Here is a 16,914-nt window from a genome sequence, read left to right as displayed (position 1 = left end):
ACTCACCTCAATCCGGGTGGCAGAGGACAAGTCTTGGTTGCCTTCGTTTCTGAGACAGTCAATCCGCGCATTTTATCATGTGGCTCCCTGTGCATGACACCGCGGAGACTCACAGCATGTGGAGGCTCGTGCTACTCTCCACGATCCACGCACAACTTACCACGCACCCCATTGAGAGCGAGAACCACTTAATCGCGTCCACGAGGAGGTTATCCCATGGTGACTCTACCTTCCCTAGCAACTGTGCCAATTTGGGTGCTTAGGAGACCTAGCTGGAGTCACTCAACACACCCTGGATTCGAACTCGCGACTCCAGGGGTGGTAGTCAGTGTCAATACTTGCTGAGCTACCCAGGCCCCCCCAGTAAAACCATTGTTAATTTTCGTAAGGGTTTAACAAATAGGGTGACAACATTAAACTGAGCATACATTTATAAATATACACTAATAAACTAGAAAACACCCTATTTTCTAAAACTGAATAGAAATGTAGTGATAAACAGCAGCAATGCACTAAATACTTCACTTAAAAAAAGAAAGCAAAGTCCCTTTAAGGCTGTGCATGGCCAGCCTGATCTCACAGTGACTCCAGGGGTGGTAGTCAGTGTCAATACTTGCTGAGCTACCCAGGCCCCCCCAGTAAAACCATTGTTAATTTTCGTAAGGGTTTAACAAATAGGGTGACAACATTAAACTGAGCATACATTTATAAATATACACTAATAAACTAGAAAACACCCTATTTTCTAAAACTGAATAGAAATGTAGTGATAAACAGCAGCAATGCACTAAATACTTCACTTAAAAAAAGAAAGCAAAGTCCCTTTAAGGCTGTGCATGGCCAGCCTGATCTCACAGTGAAATCGGAAAGAGTAGACTGACTTTACGTTCGGTAAAATCGGTATACGTTGACCGAAATTTTGAAACACTACCCCCAGTGGCCAAAGCGGTAAGTGCTGTAGGGCATATGGGCACGTGTGAGCTCCATTTATGTCCAGGGGAGGTCGCCAAAAGCTAGTAGTGAAGCAAGTTGATTTCAGTTTTACAGGACGTTATACAATGAAGAGAAAAGCATATATTTATAGATTCTATTCCCAAACCTTACCTTAACCATTAGTGGAGTAAAAAAGTAATGTTAGAGGGAAAAGTGAAACCTCAGAATCATGCTCGTCATTCATTATTCAAATGTTGTTACTGCCTGGCTGTGAACCCTAGTCTCCCACGCAGCTGATGCAACGTGCTGCCAATTGCGCCAGGTGGAAAGGTAAACCCATTGAAACCATTGCAAACATGTCTGATAAGAATGCTACATGTCAGCGCGTCGGCATACAGTCGCCGAATCTAGGGTACCGAAACTATCGGAAACATCATGCCGACTTCACGTGTGATCATGTTGGCACGGCTCAAGTAAATCAGTTAATCATTTAGGTGAACTAGTTCATTTACCTAAACCATCCAAAAGAACTGACTCACTTAAATGAATTAGAGTTCCAAACACTAAATAAAAGGAAATTCTTTATTTTAATCTGGTTCATTTACATGAACTGTCCAAAATAACTGATTTACTTAAATTATTTGGTTTTCCCAGCGCTACATATGAGAGAGTGGACAATTTAGTTGATTGTTTGATTACTCCCTTGGCTCCATTGCTACGTTTGCAATACAATGTGACAAATGTAGCATTTAGTGACACTACAGCTCTAAACTATTGAAAATGCAGCTTGTTACTGGAAAAGCTGCACTATTGTTAAAATAGCTTAACTACTGTCAAGCTTCTGAAAAATGTAGTTAAGCAAGTAGTGTTGTTACTTCTTGTTAACTACTCCCCAACACTTTACTTTCAACAACCCCTACAGATCCAGCATAATTCCTATAGAATAGCTCTAATCAGTCAGTCACAGACTGTATACAGGCCCCAAAAGTTCTTGGAGACTTAAGACACACTTTAAAATGTATGAATGTCATTGGATTTTATAACCAAATATTAAAACAAGTGGAATTTAGAATTATAAAATATTTGGTCTATTAGTATTATGCTCTGTATATTCATTGCAAAAGGTCTAGCATCATTTGTTTGCAGATACCACTTGATTGTCACCATATTTAGCTATCTAATTCAATGACATTCAGACTTAAGTGTCCAAAGGAGACCAAATACATTTTGGGGCCATTGTATGTTTGGTTTTCTCTTCTGTAACAGTGTTTGTGTTTCAGGTGCGGTTGGCAGGGGGCAGGGATCCAGGCGAGGGTCGTGTGGAGGTGCTTATGGAGGTGGGGGGCAGAAAGCGATGGGGGACGGTTTGCAGTGAGAACTGGGGAATAAATGAAGCCATGGTCTTGTGCAGGCAGCTGGGCTTTGGGTTTGCCGCTCGTGCCCATCAGGTGAGACTTCTGAAGAATGTTGTGTTTTCCAGGAACATCGCCTGAATATGTCTCTTGTTTTATTTGCTTTGGTTGCCTCCGTCTGAGTGTGTTTGAGAGCTTATTTCTGGGCAACATTAGTTTTATACAGTAGTTGTTTTGTAGAGGTGAAGGGGTGGGATAGGTTAACGGTAAACTGTGTATTTTCAGACAGAATGACAGGTAACTTTGGTATTTGTTGTGCACATTTTTGAACTAAAAAAAATGTAGACAACAAATTCAAAATGTTAATAGTTGAATACTTAAAAAAAATTAAAAAAAAAATAATAATTAAAAAATAATTATAAAAAAAGAAAAAACACTTTGCATAAAGAAAATGACATCTATTTTAGGACCAATAAGAATTTGTACATTATTTTCATGACAATTAAGCATATTTCTCCATAATTCTCATTACTGTAATGTAAAGAAATCTCATTATCATTACTACAATGTACAGTAGTAATTAAAAAAATCCTGTTTGTACACAAACTAACACAAGCTACCTGTTATAATCATAAAAATCTGATCTGGACATTATGGCTCATTGCAGTGTGCAAATGTGAGCGCTTATTACATATGCTTGGCCTGTGTATAGGACACATATTATTGGCAAGGGGACCCTGCAGCAGAGGAAGTGTTGTTGAGTGGGACTCACTGTGTTGGAACAGAAATCTCCATCCAGCAGTGTCGTCGTAATAGTTACGTCCACTGTCCTCGTGGAGGCGGGGCTAAAGCAGCTGGTGTCACCTGTTCGGAAAGTATGTAATTTGAACGATTACATCTGATGCACATTAAAGTTTTATCTGCATTAAAGGATCAACATGAATAAATCAACATTCTATCTTTAGCGGCACCTGACCTGGTATTGGATGCTCAGCTCGTGCAAGAGAGCGCTTACCTGGAAGACAGACCTCTGCATTTACTCACCTGTGCGCATGAGGAGAACTGTCTCTCCTCTTCTGCCAGCCGTATGAACTGGCCGTATGGTCACCGTCGTCTTCTACGTTTCTCCTCCCGTATCATGAACCTGGGCAGAGCCGACTTCCGTCCCCATGCATCAAGAGAGTCCTGGACCTGGCACCAGTGCCACAGGTGAGATTTTTCTTTATTTTTCTTTTTTCTTTTATTTTTGCCATGAAGACGTTTGAACAGAATAGAAATGTATGAATGTTGCTGGAAAAAAAAGGTCATCGTACCTTGTGAAAATGTCCCATTGTTGAGTATTTGATGATATAAAAGCCCTCTGTACTGTATACTGTATACTGTATATTGTTCATAAGTATATTGATTGAAATATTAAAGTTACCATTTTACAGATTTACAGGAATTCATTTTTTTTTTTTTTTTTTTTTTTAACTGGAATATTACAATTAAGTAAATGTAGGGGTGAATTTTAAAATAAATTCACTTCTTTGGTTTGAGCAGATGTTGCCATTTTTGCCATGTTCCTTGCCTTTTAAAAAGAAAAACCGGCAGTTTATTAGGAACTATTACTGGCGTTTCTTAATTTTTCCTTTCTCTAATCTAAATAGTTCAAAGAAAATTAAACTAAAATGGGGTACTGTTTTTGGTTATCCATTTACTCACCCTGATGCCTCCCAGATGTGTGTGACTTTCTTTCTTCAGAAGAACACAAATTAAGATTTTTAGAAGAATTTCTGAGCTCTTTTGGTCCATACAATGCAAGTGAATGGGTGCAAAAATGTTGAATTTCCAAATAACACAAGTCAGCATACAAGTAATCCATATGATTCTAGTGGTTAAATCAATCTTTCCAGAAGCGTTTGTATAGGTGTGGGTGAGAAACAGATCATTATTTAAGTCCAATTTTAATATAAATTATAATCCCTGCTCAGTCAGCCTCCACTTTAACTTTCACATTCTTCTTGTGTTTTTATGCATACGCCCCCTACTGGGCAGGAAGAATAATTTCTAGCAAAAATTGTTTCTCACCCAAACCTTTCATATTGCTTCAGAAAATATGGATTTTTTTTCCAATTAACATTTTTTATTGATTAAAAAAAATATACAACAGAGAAAAAAACAACACATACACATCGAATCAACATTTAACTTTTAGCCCCCACTAATATCCCTCCCCAATCACCAACCCCACGAACACCCCTGTGGTCACAAATAATAATACACACACACACACAAAATATATATATATATATATATATATATATATATATATATATATATATATATATATATATATATATATATATATATATATATATATATATATAATAAACATACATAATTAAACTAAACTTCTCTCTCCCCATCCCCTCCCTAAGAGCCCCCAAAAACGCTAAATAATGACCCCATTTCTTAACAAACAAGTCCCCAAAACACAGCATTCTACTTGCCTCCTCCTCGAAAGCTGCCACCCTCCCCATTTCCGCACACCACTCCGGAAATGATGGCGCGCCGTCCGACTTCCATCCCCTTAAAATAATTTGTCTGCCGATCATGATTCTGGTCAGAACCCAATTTTTTATATGCCTGTCCCCCAAATCTATGACCGCCCCATCACCCAAAACACAGAGTCTGGGGCAAAGCAAAATCAGAGCACCCAAAACGTCACACACACAACTCTGAACCTTCAAGCAAAATTACTGAATCCCAACACACCCCCAAAAAACATGGCCTGTATCTCCATCCTCCGACCGGCATCGCCAGCAGGTGGGCGCATCTCCAAGACCAAGCCCACACAATCCACAGGGGGTCCAACAGAATCCATGTAAAATCTCAAATTGCACAAGGCAAACCCCTGCATCTCCAGACACAGACCTGACATTATTTTAGAATCCTAGCCCACACTCCCTCCTCCAACACCAAATCCAAATCCCCCTCCCATAATCTCTTGAGAGAAGTCGAAGCTCCATCCCCCAGACTCCGAACCAGCAGGGGGCAACACACCGATGTCTCACGACCCCTTTCAAAAGCAGCAATCACCTCTCCCAGAGCATTCGCCACCCCAGGGGGGTGCGTGCCACCCCCAAAAACAATACAGAGCAGGCGGCGCAGCTGCAAATACCCACAGAACTGAGATCCGGGAATCCCAAAATGCTGAACCAAATTCCCCAAAAATCTCAATACAGGCCACCGATGGCAGCAAACCCCCCACAATCCACTCCGACCAGCAGAAAGGGACTTATTATACATAATTTAGGGTTCAGCCATATGCTCGAGGCAACATCCAAATAAATGTCTGAACCAAACACTCCGGATACTCCTGTCCACAACGGGGTGCAACCCAACCTCTCTGAATAGCCCGACAGAAATGCCCTGCAACAGCAAAACAGGGGCAAGAACATTCCGCTCAACACAAAACCAGGGAGGGGCTCCCCCAGGCGGAAGCGACCAATGAGCCAAACGTCCGAGACCGAATGCATAATAATAAAATAAAATCTCGGGTAGGCCTAGCCCACCCCCACCAATCGGCCTATGCAACCCACTAAAATGCAATCTAGGACGCCCACCGCACCAAATGAAGGACCTCGCCATGCCACCAAATCGCTTGAAACAAGAGAGGGGGACATCCACAGAGAGAGACCGCAACAGGCAGCCAAATTCTGGAATATAACCCATTTCAACAACATTAACCTTCCCAATCATAGACAAATGCAATGAAGCCCACCTGCCCACATCACCCAAAAAAAACCCCATCAATGGGTCAAAATCAACTCCCAACCAAACCAGACAATTTCACTTGGAACAAAATGCCCAAACACCCAATGCCCTGTTTGGGCCACTGGAAGGCGCCTGGCTGAAAAGCCGCCACTAGGCAGCACACTGCCAGAGCCAAAGCCCCGGACCCATACCAACTGACTCTGCACCCCGAGGACCCAGAAAAGGAATCAACAATTCTGTGGAGACAAGGCATAAATCCAATGGGGTCAGTGACGAACAACAAAAAAAGCCCACGTGCCACACTTCCCGCCACCACCCCTGGTATATCCTCTTCCCTTGGCTTGCCCTGGAGCCAATGGCTCCAGGGCAAGATAGAATAACAATGGGGAAAGAGGGCAACCCTGCCGGGCGTCCCCATCCAGAGCAAAACAATCTGAAACCAATCCACTAGTCTGCACCCCCGCCAACTGGCGTCCAAAAAGCAACCCAATCCATCCAACAAAAGTATCCCCGAATCCACACATCTCCAAAATCCCAAAAACACAATCCCATTCCACCACACCCAACACCTCTCCGGCGCCAAGTGAGATGGCAGTGACCGGAGCCCAACCACCCGCCACCAACCACACGACACAGACGAAATGCCCAATGCCACCAGAAGAGCTGCAAACCTGAACAAACCCCACCTGATCCACACATACATGAGATGTCACATCTCCACCCAGTCGGCCAGCCAGAATTCCCAACAATATTCCTATGTCTAGCTGGATCAGGGAAACCAGACGGCAACTCCCACACTCGCCCGGATCCTCGTCCCCCTCAAGAATCAGACCGATCCGGGCCCACACCACAGCCAGCGGAAGCCCTCCACTCTTCAATGACTCTCCAACAAAACTGGAGCCAGCTCTGCAGCACAATATCCAAAAAACCCAGCGGCAAATCCATCTGGCCCCAGAGCCCCTTCTGCAGGCAAGGCCCCAACCACCCCACCAAGCTCCCCCAAGGCCATCCCAGAACTAAGAGAACTCTCCCGATCATTTGTCAATCCAGGGAGCTCCAACAGCTCCACAAAGCCTCCAATGTCCTCACCAGCAGACGAAGACGTGGAACCACAGAGAACAAGACAGAACTCTTCAAAAGCACCATTAATATCAATGGCCGAGGCAAACATCCCACCACCAGCAGATTTCACAGAGGGAACGGCAGAAAAAGACTCCCCCCGCTCCACACATCCAGCCAAAAGCTTCTCCGCCCCATCCACCGACCCAAAACACGACCATCTTGCCCTGAACAGCCAAAACTCCACCCTCCATGACAAAACAGCACCACATCTGCATTTCAATCAGGTCAACTCTCCGAGGACACCAGGCGACACCTGGCGCCCCATCTCCTCCCCGGCACCCCAACACTCCCCTCCAACTCCACAAGCTCTCGCGCCCTGGATCCTCCAGTGAATGAGGCACACTGCATGATCCGACCCCCAAGAACCACCACAAGTGCCCCACAAGCCACGCCACAGAGGATTCCGAGGATACCGAGGTCCACCATACAGACATCGACCCCAGCCTCCAGCACCTTCTGGAATTCAGGACCCTGCAAAAGGGATGCATCAAAGTGCCAACCACATGACCTCCCCCCTCCACACGTGGCAACACCTCCAAACTCACCAGGGCACGATCAGAGACTAAAATACCTCCAACCAAGCAATCAACAACAGATGAAATGAGGGAAAGAAAACACGTCCACCCCACATCCTTCCAAATCCCTCAGCCTCCCGCGGGGAAAGATGCACCCCCCGCAGAAACACCACCTCACACCTCCCACGTTTAAGAAAAGAAACAATCTTCCTACTTTTCATGGGCGCCTCAACCCATCCACACTCCACTTAAAGAGAGACAACCCACCCACCCCGACATGTAAAAAAAACAGACTGTGTGTCAAAAACAAAACCACAAAAGACCACATTCCATCACCAGAGCAACAAACAAACCCTGAACCTCCCCAAGAATATAAAAAAAAACAGAAAAACAGAAAAAAGAAACGGCAACCGGCATCCATCCCTCCTCCAAACCCAAACAGTCCATGCACGCCCACGAGAGCCCCCACGACAACCCCACCACCAGACCGCACAAGTCTGGCGAATCTACACAAATCCTGAGAGACAGAACCATACAACAGTAAACAATCTATAGAACAAACTCCAGCCAATATGAAGCACAATATGTGGCTTCTCCAAGAAAGCCCTCCTCCACTCCCAGCCCCGTGTGACACAAGATCTCCATCGGATGATCCCAGAAATCTGGCCAGAATTGATCGGGGCCCGTCCCCCCCAGCGGATCCCCGAGCTGGAACCTGCTTGCCACAATGAGCAGACCCTGGAAGAGCCCGTCCAGGAACCCCACCACATCTCGGCCCTCCCCGCTCCCAGGAACCCCAACAACTCGGACGCTGCCCCGCCGGCCACGACTCCCAAGATCCTCCAAAACCACCCCCCCAAACACGCTCCAAGTCCACCCCGGCCACCAGCGGACCAGCAGCCAACTGCCCCTCTGACATTTCTGCAACCAACTCAGTGAACTCCGTCTCCATGGCAGCGATTGATCGACGCACCACAGCAAGATCCCCCAAGTCCACAACGACCGCCGCAATCATGCCTGGCAGTCGACGCCGAATCTCTCCTGCTGCACCGCCCAAACCAAGTCCCTGGTCTGCGGGGCCACAGGCCAAAGAACGCAAGCGTCTCCCAACATCTCCAGAGCCCAAGGACCTCGAACTCCTCGACACACCACCCCCACTGAACAGACATGGAACAGGGTGCACCGAATCCCGCCGCCCACACGCCCGACCCCCGCACGGCGCCACGCGACCCTCCAGAAAATATCGATTTAACCACTGGAGTCATATGGATTACTTTTAAACTGCCTGTATGTGATTTTTGGAGCTTCAAAATTTTGCCACCCATTCACTTGCATTGTATGGACCTACAGAGCTGAAATATTCTTCTAAAAATCTTAATTTGTGTTCTGCAGAAGAAAGAAAGTCATACACATCTGGGATGGCATGAGGGTAAGTAAATAATGAGAGAATTTTCATTTTTGGGTGAACTATTCCTTTAAGTGTCTGAGCTTCCCCAGCATATTAATTTTGTTTTAATTCAAAAGGTACTACATAACAGGCATGACCCAGACATTCCACCTCCATTCCAAACTGTTAGGAATAAACCTGACATATGTCACTCTTTTTTTTTTTTTTTTTGTCTAAAAGAATATTTGTGGAATTAGTCCTTAAATTTCTTTAGACCCATTCACTCCAGTCAGTCATTTCATTATGCAAAAAATGGAACAAGACCCCTGTTTATGAAACAGGTCATGGCTTGTCAGAAATCTTGCTTTCGTCTCTCTAAATTAATTAGATGCTTTGACCACCTCCACTACCTTTACATGTTTTCTGAATATAATTGCAAAGCCATTCTGTGGGAACAAGGCAAGCAGTTGTGGAGAAGTGTGGGCTCTGCGTGTTCAGGGGCCAAACCTGTTTTATTAATCTCTTAAAACAACACCAACGAGGTTGGCGTTTGAAAGCCGTCCATTCAGACGAGCTAAGTAAACAGGTCTGCAAGCGTAACCTCGTCAGCATAACAACAACTTCCTGTACAGGGCGTCACCGTGGCAGCCAACACCTTCATGTAGGAGCAGTGAGGTCATTAGGCAGCAGTCCATAGTGATCTTCTGTTCTCCACATTTTCACCAGCCAGCATGAAATATGACATCTCTGAACTAAATTATTACTTATTCCTTAGAAAATGTAAGTGGTGTTTGCCTGTGCAAAACTCGCCACTATATTGCCAAGGTGTTGCTATGTGGTTGCAAAGGTATTCTGAGTGGTTTTTAGCATGTTGCTTGCTATGCAGTTGCTAGCATGCTCTTGGTGGTTGCTTAATGGCCCAAGTCAAAAGAGTCCACCCTCAATCACAATGATATTGTGATCCCTATATATGGCTCGAGTCTAAGTATAGGATCAGGTTGAGTCTAGCAATAGACTATAAAGGATGTTTTCCCCCGTTTTACCATCCACCATGTGGAAATCATAAGTCTAAAAGCACGTCTCCTATACAAGCCACAATGTGAGGCATAATTTATATCAGTTGCACGAACGGTGCGGTGAGTTACACACAATATTAATAGTGATGCTTGCCTTAGCAATCACTAATGAATTATATGACTTTATCTGAATTATGAACATTAATTGATTGTAATATTGTTTATTCAGGCATTATCACAGCATTGAAGTGTTTACACATTATGATCTCCTGACCCTCAACGGAAGTCGGGTGGCTGAAGGACATAAAGCCAGTTTCTGTCTAGAGGACACTTACTGCCCTGATGGTAAATGACCAGTTACAATATGTAAAATCTTAGACATCCATGATTTGAGTTCAAATACACTGAACCGTTTGTCTTTTTTATCAGGACTTCACAAACGCTTTTCATGTTACAATTATGGAGATCAAGGGATCTCGGTGGGTTGCTGGGACACATACCGCCATGATATCGATTGCCAGTGGATAGACATCACTGATGTGAGACCTGGAGATTACATCATGCAGGTGTTTTTTTTTAAATTTATTTTTCTTTTATGTGGTGATTTGAAATACACTATATAGCCAAAACTATGGCATACTGTTGGTTTGGCTTTTTCACTTACTAACAGGTGCATAAAATCAAGCATAATACCATGCAATCTCCTTAGACAAACATTTTCAGTAGAATGGGGCATAAAAACCTTTAATGCAACACTGTCTTGTGTGGAAGAACTTGCCTGCACAAACCCAGAGCTAAACTCCACTGAAAAACTTTTTAGATGAATTGGAACTTCGACTAAATAGGAGCAAAATTCCACAATCCCCAAACATTCCAACATCTAGTGGAAAGCCTTCCTAGAAAAGTGAAAGCTGTTATACTGTACCGACTTCCTAATAATTAACTTGAAGTTAAATGCTTAAATGAAAATTCTGGGTTCAATACAAGTTAAGCTTAATCAGCAATAATGTTGATTACCAGAAAAACGTATTTAGTAAAATTGAGGTTACAGTGAGGTACTTACAATGAAAGTCAATGGGGCCAATTTTTGGAGGGTTTAAAGGCAGCGATATGAAGTTTTTAATTTTATAAAAGCACTTACATTAAAGTTGTTTAAATTGTCATTTTCACAGTAATTTTAAGGTTTTAGGGTTTGCTGACATTACATCGTCATGGCAACGAAATCGTAAAATTGGCTATTACTTTACATAGAAAACGTTAGTAAGTGAGTTTGTCACACTAAAATCATGTTTACATGCATATTTGTTTACGTCTTGTGACTATACTTTTGTAACAGAGTATTTTAACAGTCCAAAATTGGCCCCCATTCACTTCCATCATAGATGCCTCACTGCAACCAAGATTGTTGCTTTTTTTAAAGAAAAGGCGAGTCAAAATAATTTTTTTGTGGTAACATTATGCCACAAATGCTGTTGATTGAGCTTAATTTGTATTGAACCCAGAATATTCCTTTAGCCATCACATATGGGTGTGTAGAGTTCAGTTGTCCACATACTTTTAACCATGTAGAGTGTCTGAACTATAGAAGATGTCTATTTTGCCACTCTCATGGTAGTCACAGCACAAAGCATTTTTCGCAATTCCTTAAATAACATCTAATAATGCTGGGACTCTCCTAAAGAGTAAATTTTCCTTTCAGGATGCAGTTTAGTCATTTTTTTCTCTGTCATTAACTTTGGAACGTGTTAATCTTCCAAATCACTTTGGGCACTGCAATCTCAAGGGGCACTTCCGCAGCTGCGTTTCACATGCTAAAGCAGCCTATCAAAGAGCCACTTTAAGGGCCAATCAAGAGGCCATTTATACACCCCAGTTGTAAATATAGGCTGATGTGAAGCTTTGTTTTAATTACAGTGTACCTACGTGCCTTGACCATTTTCAAGATTTATTTGCTCGACATGATAGATTTGCATGTATTTTAGGCATGCTTGGCAGATGCAAATTACAAAGCGGCATCAGGCTGCAGCTATGTATGGCACAGCAGGGAGCCATGGCGATACTTAAAGGTCAGAGTTCCCAACTGATCCTCTATGTCTCCATATAGTGCAATGTCAACATGCCAGCTATCTCATGCCAACCTGTCCGAGCAATGACACAGTGCTATCATCCAGCGCTGGGGCAGATTTCTGTGTAAATGATCCATCTTCAATGGCCCCAAAAAAGTGTTTGGGATTTTAAGCTTAAATAAATAGCACTTGAAAATTATTACAAACGATCAAACTAAGTGACAGACCAATTTGCAAGGCAACATAGAGTCCAAGTCAAGTCTCAAATCCTTCAATTATAGTCCAAGTAAGGGTTGCCAACTGACCTTTATTAACCAGGATGTCCCGTATTTTGGTCCCGTATTCCCTTATGGGAAACCTCTAAACAGTAAATCTAACATTTGTCATTTTAAACATAATTTTTGGGGCCATTAAATGGGCTACTTCATAATCCAGGAGAATATGTTGCCCTTTGCTTGAGCTATTTCAATTACCAAAAATAACCCAATGCAAGCATTTCCTGCTGGAAGAGTACAGCATGCTATATCCCCCACTATTAGATATGGTCAATTAGTTTCAGAGGAATTCACTCCCAACAGGCACTTTCTCGCTTAAACATATGGACAGACCCAGAACTCCACAGTCCAGAGGTAAAGTTGCACACTGTCATTAAAAATGCAAAAACAAAAAAAACAAACATAAGTTATACTGACGCACACTCACATTTTAATGTGCTCACAAAATAATTAACTTCAGTGTAGCTACTAATAAAAATGTTACCATCAGTGTTGCTATCAGCGTTTAAATAGTTTGTACAGGCATAATCACATCTGCTCCAGTGATTTTATTTTTTTAATTTCCATAGAATAAGCTCTTAAAGACAACCTTTTGACCCCATATCCTGCATTAACAGCAACTTTTCATACTAATAAATGATTATATTGCTATTACATAACTTTAACATGGGAGGCTTGTTAGGTGGACCCAATTTGTAAAATAGCAAAATGAGCGAAATGATTGCATAACATTTCCTTATAAGCTCCACATCCTTGTTGGTTCTGCATGTCTGCATCTATGAAAGTTTTACAATGCTGTGATGAAATGACCACGATTTTTGCAATTCTGTTTGTTGACACTATTGGCATGATAATTACACCCTTTAGCTTTAACTTGATTTGTTAAATAAACCAAAGCTCTCTCTGTGTGGATGGTGCATTAGCTTAGATTAGATCTTATTTTATGGACCACTAGAATTGCACATATACATTTTTGTGTATTTTGTCAGGTTGAGGTAAATCCGTCCCTGGACATGGCTGAATCAGACTTTATGAACAACGCCATGCGTTGCCGGTGCAGATATGATGGACACAGAGTTTTTATGTATGGCTGCCATGCAGGTATGATCCTCATAACAATAAATCAACCACAACAAGCATACATGCTCAAGCATGCCAGTACTCTACATTCCCTGTCTGATACACACTGCCTTCACAGGTGACTCCTATAGCGCTGAAACTGAAGATTTGTTTGAGCATCAGCATCAAATCAGCAACAACTTTATTTGAGCCTAGTAAAAAGAGGTGAGAGGATCTTCTTAAAGTGATAGTTTACATAAAAATGAAATTTCTGTCATCATTTACTCACTCTCATCTTGTTCCAAATATTTACTGTATGATTTTTTTTTTTTCCTTTCAAAAGGAGATGTTAGGCATTGACAACCTCAGTCACCATTCACTTTCATTGTATCTTTTGTCAGTACTATGTCAGTGAATGCTGACTGAGTTTGAACAATATGAGGGTGAGTAAATAACAGAATTTTCATTTTTGTGTGAATGAACCCTTTAAATGGTTCCAGAAATGCAGCTTATTGGACAATAATCTGGTTGAAAAAGAAAGATTTTCCTAACTGATCTCAGAACGGTCTACCAGCAGCACCACTGTGGAAGAGATCTTCAACCTGCTGGTTGGCTCTACGGCATTGAATTACATGTGTCCTAACCAGGCAACAAAATGTCTGGTAAGCTAATGAGAGATAAAAGCTTTCTCTTCCATGTAAATCTTAGTTTTTGTCCTAACCAGCCATGACCACAAGTCTTATGGTAATCGTTTTTCAGTCATGTGGTCTGCAGCATCACACTGGGTAGCCCCGCCCACGGTGAAATCTGATTGGTCCGTAATCAAGTTCCGCTCCTCATAACTTTGAAACAGTTTTGTGTTCATCGTGGACAGAAATTTGCCTGGCGTTTCACGCTTGGTTATGACATGGTGTTAGTCTAACAGCTTTTTGGAAATCAACTGAAATAATATAATGTATTATCTGCTGATTAAATGTTAGGGACATTGTTTTATTTTTTACTAAATTATGTTGTTGTTGAAAGGGAATTGTTGAGAGTTTATCATGTAATTGAAAATTTTTAGTTCTGAGCACCGTGAAAGTAGCAATAGAAAATAACACATTTTTCATACTTGTACCCATATATTTATTTCATGACATGTTGTTATATAACTAATGCCTCAGTATAAATATAGAATTTTTAACTCATTTGAACTATACTTTACCAAAGGATATTACAGATTGGTGTGTTCTGAGTGCAAAACACTTTGATATTACCAATGTGATTATAGTAAGATCTACGACATCCAAATGCAATTTGTTTGTTTGTTTTTTCTGTTAATTTTTGAGTTTTATATCTAATTTCAGTTCTTTTATTTGAGTTAAGCACTTTATTGATGGACCGTCAGTATTCTGGTATAAATAAGTGAGTCACTACCATGTATGAACACTTGTGTGTGTTTGTTTGTTTACTGACATGTTCAGGTATTTGTACTTGCTTGCCTTTTTCGATAGACCTTTTCTTAATTTGTCAGTGATTTTCCTAAATCCTAAAGGATAACAAAGGATGTTGTATATGCTGAAGATTAATTTATTTAATACATTGTTCAACACATTTTCTGGGTGAGCGATTTATTAGTTTCATAACTGGTAGTATTAATAAACGCTTTCTAAATGGTTTACTGTTTGTATATTAATTAAACGTATTGCCGATTTGATTTGTGGTTGAATGGAACTTGTTGCGCAGTCTAGCTTGTACTTATTATTATAATTATTATATAAAGGTTATTACAATGTTGCAAAAAGTGTCCTGAAAATATAATTAGATTATTTTTATTTTTTTTACTGGATGCTGGGAAAACTATATGATGGCTGGCATTTTAATACCAATCACCATATACAATATTTACTACAGCATTTGAAGATGAACTAAAATCTAACTCTAACTCAAGAGACAATGTTTGGTTTGCCAGAGTATTGAATATATTCTAAAATTAGTGTACACTTGTTGCATTCTTTACCTATAAATAGTGAAAATAACACTATCATTTTCGTACTGTGTTTTTAGGAATTATGTATGTAATTATTTGCACAGTAAATGACATATATAACAGAAGTTATTGTGCATGTTATGAACTGATCCATAATTTGTTCCTGTACTGTTTATCCCAAATTCTCATGTTAGAGTATATTTCTTCATCAATCTGTTTAAATAGTAATCTGTTGATTTTGATGCCCTTTCCCTTTCCTTTAATTTCAACACTACTTTTTTAATGCCATTTTTAAGATCACAGTAACCCATCCCTACATTGTGTACAGTTACTCCCACCACATTACTCTTGTGTACCCTTGAACCATTTACAAGTGCTTCTATTTATGACTTACATCATATCACTGTATGCTTTTATTATTCATGGTGCATAAATTGATTTTACTTCATAGTTCTAAGTTTATAAACTTTTGGTGCTATTATGAATTTTTCTTATGGAGCAGTTGAGAGTTTAAGCTCTTATATGTAATTTCTGTACCCTCAGGGATGAAATATGTGTCTTCTCCAGTTTGTCCAACATATTGTTTAAAATCACTTGGCCAGCCAGGATAGATATAACTGGAAATGTGATACTAAAATCATTCCAGCTACTGCAACATGATGTAAAACTCTTGTTACTGTTTTGTAGTGGATGTTACAGTAATGTTATGTCAATGTCAACAACTGGTGTCAAATGTGAATAAATATCCCTTTTCAGGTCTCAGTCAGCTGCCTGTACTCTTGTATACAATGATCCATTGTATAGTGACTTGTCTCCATTATCAGTAAATGTTTTTGTGAAAGATTTTTGTCCATGTTTCATTATTTCTGTAACAAACAGCGCAGAATGGGGAAAAAAGTCTGTATGTTCCGGCTGGGCCTGTTGATGACAGCTAAAAATGATGTGACCTTTGTAAAAGTTTTACTTTGACAGCGAGAAACACAAAATATAAATTCCAAAGTTAGCAAAATGGTATTGGAAACTATAAAGATGACTGCTAAGAAATCACATAAGGGTTGTAGTTTTTTTATTTTTTTTTATTAATACAGCTTTACATGAATCAGCAGACTCAAGGGCACATCCTGTCATAGCATTTGTTTTTCGTTGGCTATGCCAAATTCTCTCTATCTTGTTTATACTCAGTGGTGAATTCTCAGGGTCAGCAAAGCCTTCTCTGCTGGCCTGACATGCCAAATAAATAAATATTTTTCATCATTTCATTCTCAATCATCTTTTTGCCTATGTATTTGTTATCACTTTCAACTCTTAATTAATCTACAAACAAATAGAGAAAAACAAAGTTTATCCAGTCAGAATTTATTCCCTGATGCTTATAAGCAAAGTGTGACAACTGTTTCACAAATCACATGCCCAAAGCCGAGCTCGTTAGCCGAAGCAGCGTGTGAATCTGAGCTCCACCCC

General features: G+C 41.0%; 1 protein-coding gene across 2 annotated transcripts in view; it reads left to right on the top strand.

The window, feature by feature from the left end:
- The window catches only part of LOC127414062 (lysyl oxidase homolog 4-like), a 47,870-nt gene extending 31,599 nt beyond the window's left edge, over window positions 1-16,271 (top strand). For both annotated transcript variants that reach the window (XM_051651768.1, XM_051651767.1), the window contains 7 exons: window positions 2,214-2,381; window positions 2,998-3,160; window positions 3,251-3,494; window positions 10,314-10,429; window positions 10,514-10,650; window positions 13,415-13,526; window positions 13,624-16,271. In XM_051651768.1, coding sequence (XP_051507728.1) covers window positions 2,214-2,381; window positions 2,998-3,160; window positions 3,251-3,494; window positions 10,314-10,429; window positions 10,514-10,650; window positions 13,415-13,526; window positions 13,624-13,694 — 1,011 coding nt within the window. In that variant the 3' untranslated portion in view covers window positions 13,695-16,271. The remainder of the gene's footprint in view (window positions 1-2,213; window positions 2,382-2,997; window positions 3,161-3,250; window positions 3,495-10,313; window positions 10,430-10,513; window positions 10,651-13,414; window positions 13,527-13,623) is intronic.
- The last annotated feature ends 643 nt before the right edge of the window (window positions 16,272-16,914 follow it).

This window comes from Myxocyprinus asiaticus, chromosome 23 (genome assembly GCF_019703515.2).
Source record: "Myxocyprinus asiaticus isolate MX2 ecotype Aquarium Trade chromosome 23, UBuf_Myxa_2, whole genome shotgun sequence".
Classification (NCBI taxonomy): Eukaryota; Metazoa; Chordata; class Actinopteri; order Cypriniformes; family Catostomidae; genus Myxocyprinus; species Myxocyprinus asiaticus.
Note: the sequence above shows the minus strand (reverse complement) of the source record. Positions and strands in the feature narration are given on the sequence as shown.